At 48.6% G+C, this 4331-nt stretch overlaps 1 protein-coding gene across 1 annotated transcript; it reads left to right on the forward strand.

Moving 5' to 3' along the window:
* The first annotated feature begins 1761 nt into the window (after positions 1 to 1761).
* Positions 1762 to 2919, forward strand: CYSLTR1 (cysteinyl leukotriene receptor 1). Its single transcript, XM_021537718.3, has one exon. The coding sequence runs from the start codon at positions 1762 to 1764 to the stop codon at positions 2800 to 2802; it is 1041 nt and encodes a 346-aa protein (XP_021393393.1). The 3' UTR covers positions 2803 to 2919.
* The last annotated feature ends 1412 nt before the right edge of the window (positions 2920 to 4331 follow it).

Consider the following 4331-nt stretch of genomic DNA (forward strand, 5'->3'; position numbering starts at 1 on the left):
CTGTGAGAACCTGGCACAGGGTGCTCAGAGAAGCTGTGGCTGCCCCATCCCTGGAAGTGTCCAAGGGACCTGGGATAGTGGAAGGTGTCCCTGCCCATGGCAGGGATGGAATGGGATGAGCTTTAATGCCTTTTCCAACACAAACCAGTCTGTGATTCTATGACAAGCTATAAATTTATATGTGCTATAAATTTATCAGGCTGGGAGAATAGCAGTAGTTCAGGGCTTTTCTCCCTCTTGGAATGGTTTCTCATCCACTGCAGTTTCCTTTCACCCAGTGAGCAAATCCACCAGCACACAAATAAAAAAGTACAAATAAAAAAGTGGCAGAAGCAATGTTTGTCTTCAATTCATGATGCAAATGTAAAGCCTCAGCTGGGAAATGCTCTTTTGTGGGATTCTTGTTGTTTTTTACAGATGCATTTCTGGGTGTGATGTTTTCTCACACTTAAGCAGTTGGATTATTAACCTCAGTTTTCTTTTGGTTGCAGAACTCAAATTGTGTTTAGAAATACAATAGAAAACAAGTCTTGCTTGTCTTTTGAACAAATATGTTGAATAGTTGTTTAAATTGTGGGCTGGTTGCTGGAGTTAAGGCCATAATGTAATAGAAGTATAAAATATCCTTGACATGTGGGCTGGTGGCTTTGTTTAGGATTTCTGATAAACATCACTCCCTCTACCCTGGGGTGGTGGCAGTCCCCTCGCTGACACCTGCTCCACTTTCATTCGTTTGTGCATTGCAGATAATCAAAGGACTCTTTTAAAAGAGTAAAAACACCAAAATAGCTGAAATGTAACTGACACCTGGAAGCCCTGAGCATCCCAGAGCAGTTCTGAATTCTGACCTCAGTAAGTCCTGGGGGCAGACAGAGAATCTAATACTGCCAAGTTATTTGTATGGGTGAAAATATCTTTATCAGCAATTTTGAGCATATTCATGGTACAGTTGTGGGCTCTCATGGCTGATCTTGACCCAGCTTCTGCTTTTGTTGCTGTTGTGGTGTCCTGTTATTTCAGTTGGCTCTTGTCCTGCAGTTCTGGTCTCAAGCTGCAAGGGAAGTTTTGTGTTTGAACCATCAGAAACTGAAAATCGATAAACAACAACAAAAAAAGAGGACAATCAGGGCTGAACAACTATTAGGGTCCAGGACCACTCCTCCTATTTTAAAATTCCTTAGTGATATTTGTTATCCCTCTCTGCTGTTTTGCTGAGTAGCTGCCTCAGTTCATGAGGAGTTAAGAGATTTTTTGGTAATTTAATGTCCTGATGTCTTGGCCTCGAGTTGCACCAGGGGAGGTCTAGACTGGATGTTAGCAAAAATTCCTTCACCAAAAGGCTCACCAAGCCCTGGAACAGGCTGCCCAGGGAGGTGCTGGAGCCATCACATGTTCCAAACCGTATGGATGTGGCACTAGAGGACATGGATTAGTGGTGATCCTGGTGGTGGTGCTTGATGGTTGGACTTGATGGTCTCAAGGGTCTTTTCCAACCTTAAGGATTCCATGGTCCTGTGATGTGATTCCATGACTCTGCCACATTTTGTCACTCATAACCAGCTGTTGGTACCTGGTGAAGAATGGATGCAGTGGGGATGGGTCAGATGCACACCCCTTCTCAGCTCTCTCCTGAGAGAGATGACAGATTTTCCCTCTTATTTCATCATGGGTATTTATTTCCCTGTGCTGCTTTACCTCACCTGCATTTTTCCCCCCAGGCCTGACACCATCCCCAGGGAGTCGGTGCCTCAGCTGGGCACCATGACCACGCTGTCCCCCAACCTGTCGTGCCACCACCACTCCATCGACGACTTCCGCAACAGCGTCTACTCCACGCTCTACTCCATGATCAGCATCATGGGCTTTGTGGGCAACGGCGTGGTGCTGTACGTGCTGATCCGCACCTACCGGCAGAAAACGGCCTTCCAGATCTACATGCTCAACCTGGCCCTGTCCGACTTCCTGTGCGTGCTCACCCTGCCCCTGCGCGTCATCTACTACGTGCACAAGGGCCACTGGTTCTTCAGCGACTTCCTGTGCCGCCTCTCGTCCTACGCGCTCTACGTCAACCTCTACTGCAGCATCTTCTTCATGACCGCCATGAGCTTCTTCCGCTGCATCGCCATCGTCTTCCCGGTCCGCAACATCAAGCTGGTGTCGGAGAAGAAGGCGAAGTTTCTGTGCGTTGGCATCTGGGTGTTCGTCACCCTGACGAGCGCGCCCTTCCTGCGCAACGGGACGTACCAGCACGGCAACAAGACCAAGTGCTTCGAACCGCCGGAGAACTCCCAGAAGACAAACCTGGTGGTGATCCTGGATTTAATCGCCCTCTTCGTGGGCTTCATCTTCCCCTTCATCATCATCACCATCTGCTACGCCATGATCATCCGCACCCTGCTGCGGAACTCGCTGCGGAAGAACGAGGCCAACCGCCGCAAGGCCGTGTGGATGATTGTCATTGTCACCGCCACGTTCCTGGTGAGCTTCACGCCGTACCACGTGCTGCGCACGGTGCACCTGCACGCGCTGCGCCTGCGCGGCGCCGGCTGCGGGGACACCATGTTCCTGCAGAAAGCCGTCATCGTCACCCTGCCCCTGGCAGCTGCCAACTGCTGCTTTGACCCCCTCCTCTACTTCTTCTCCGGGGGAAACTTCCGGCAGAGACTCACCACGCTGAGGAAGGCGTCCTCCTCCAGCTTGTCGCAAGCCTTCAGGAAAAAGATCTCCGTGAAGGACAAGGATGAGGAACCCTTTGGAGAAAGCCAGCGGGAGAATGGAAAGGCAGATGTGGCACCTTTGTAAGGAGGTTAAACTTTCCCCTCAGAGCTCTGGTGGGGGATGGAGATCTCCAGACTCTTCCAGAAGATGGGATGGAGGCTTTCAAGCCTTCGTTGCAGTTAAATAACTGTGGCTAAATAACCAGTTAAATAACTGGCTTGTGGTACTTGGTGACAGAGCCACTGCTGGGGCTGGGCAGCCCCTGGGACCCCCAGAGCCATGTGGGACAGAGCAGCCACCACCAGCACAGCGAGCCGTGGAGCTGCTGCTGAGCTCCCAAACCCCTTCCAAGGCTGTATTTGGGCATTTGCTTCGTTTCACAACTTTCCAAGAGCGTTCATTCCCCGAGCCAGCGGGAAATGTACACAAAGCTTGCGGCACGTGGGGAGCTCCCGAGAAACAGCAAGGGCAGAGTTTTCACTGGAACTTCAAACAGCCACCAAGTTATTTACACAGCGAGGCCGGGATAATTCCTGCCCTGCTCCCAGCTGCCTCTGGATTTAGGTTTTTTATGATCATTTTGTGTGTTTTACGCTCCCAGGGCTGTGCCTGGGCTGCAGATCACGGTGGGCCCCTCTCTCACCCACACTGAGCAGTTCAAGAGGCTTTGATGGGCATCAGATTTGCCAGTCTTTTCCCAGTTTCTAGAGAAATTTGTGTGATCAGTTGTAAAATTGCAGTATCCTATGTGCAGGATAGCTTAGGAATAAGAGGGAACCTTATTTCAGTGGGACTGGTCCTGAAGTGATGGCTGCAGGATTCAGAGTATCACTCCAGTTTTTGGGGAAGTTTCAGGTAAAAGTGGAGCTCTGCATGCTTGGAGTCAGATTTGCCTTTCTCAACTCTTGACCAAGGGTGTTAAATTAATAATAAATAGGAAAAAAAATCTCTCCAGGATGTTTGATTCTGTTCCAGAGTATTCACCTCACCCACACCTGGCAGCCAAGAGGCAACACGAGGCCCTTGGAAAGACTTTTAGGAAGAGTTGGAGATTCAAAATCTGAGTCTGGATGAGATGTGATGCTGAAAAAAACATTGGGCTATTTTTCTTCTGTAAAGAAAAATTTGAAACTCTTGGATGAAGGGAAACATTCCTGTTCTTTTCCAGGGAATCTGCAGGAAGGTAGCTCCTGCTCTGCTGGAACAGAGCCGGGCCGGAAATGTGCGGCGCATCCCGACAGAAATAGAAATTCTTGTAGGATTAAATCTCACTGTTCATTTATCAACTCCTTCTCCAACTGAAAGTGTGTTTGGATATGGTATTTATGAAATTACTCGATGTTATCTTGAATAAAGAAAACAGTTTTAGTAATGAAGAATAACAGTGAGCAAAAGGAGTTCGGCTTGGACAGGCATCTGCTGGAGAAATTATCTGTACAGATAATTAGAGTGTAAATTCTCTCTTGGCACCACAGGCCTAGCTCAGCAAAAGGCACTTAAAAAACCAAATTCACCTGCAGGACAAATGATGGATGTGAATTTCCAAGGAGATCTGAAATTCCTTTGTTAGATTTGAAGGGTAAAGCAGTAGAGGGCTGAAAGCTGCTGCTGTA

Source organism: Lonchura striata, chromosome 14, assembly GCF_046129695.1.
Source record: "Lonchura striata isolate bLonStr1 chromosome 14, bLonStr1.mat, whole genome shotgun sequence".
In the NCBI taxonomy this organism is placed as follows: domain Eukaryota; kingdom Metazoa; phylum Chordata; class Aves; order Passeriformes; family Estrildidae; genus Lonchura; species Lonchura striata.

What these genes read in the sequence shown, in the direction of transcription:
- CYSLTR1 (XM_021537718.3), top strand. Translation starts at nt 1,762, where the DNA reads ATGACCACGCTGTCCCCCAACCTGTCGTGCCACCACCACTCCATCGAC.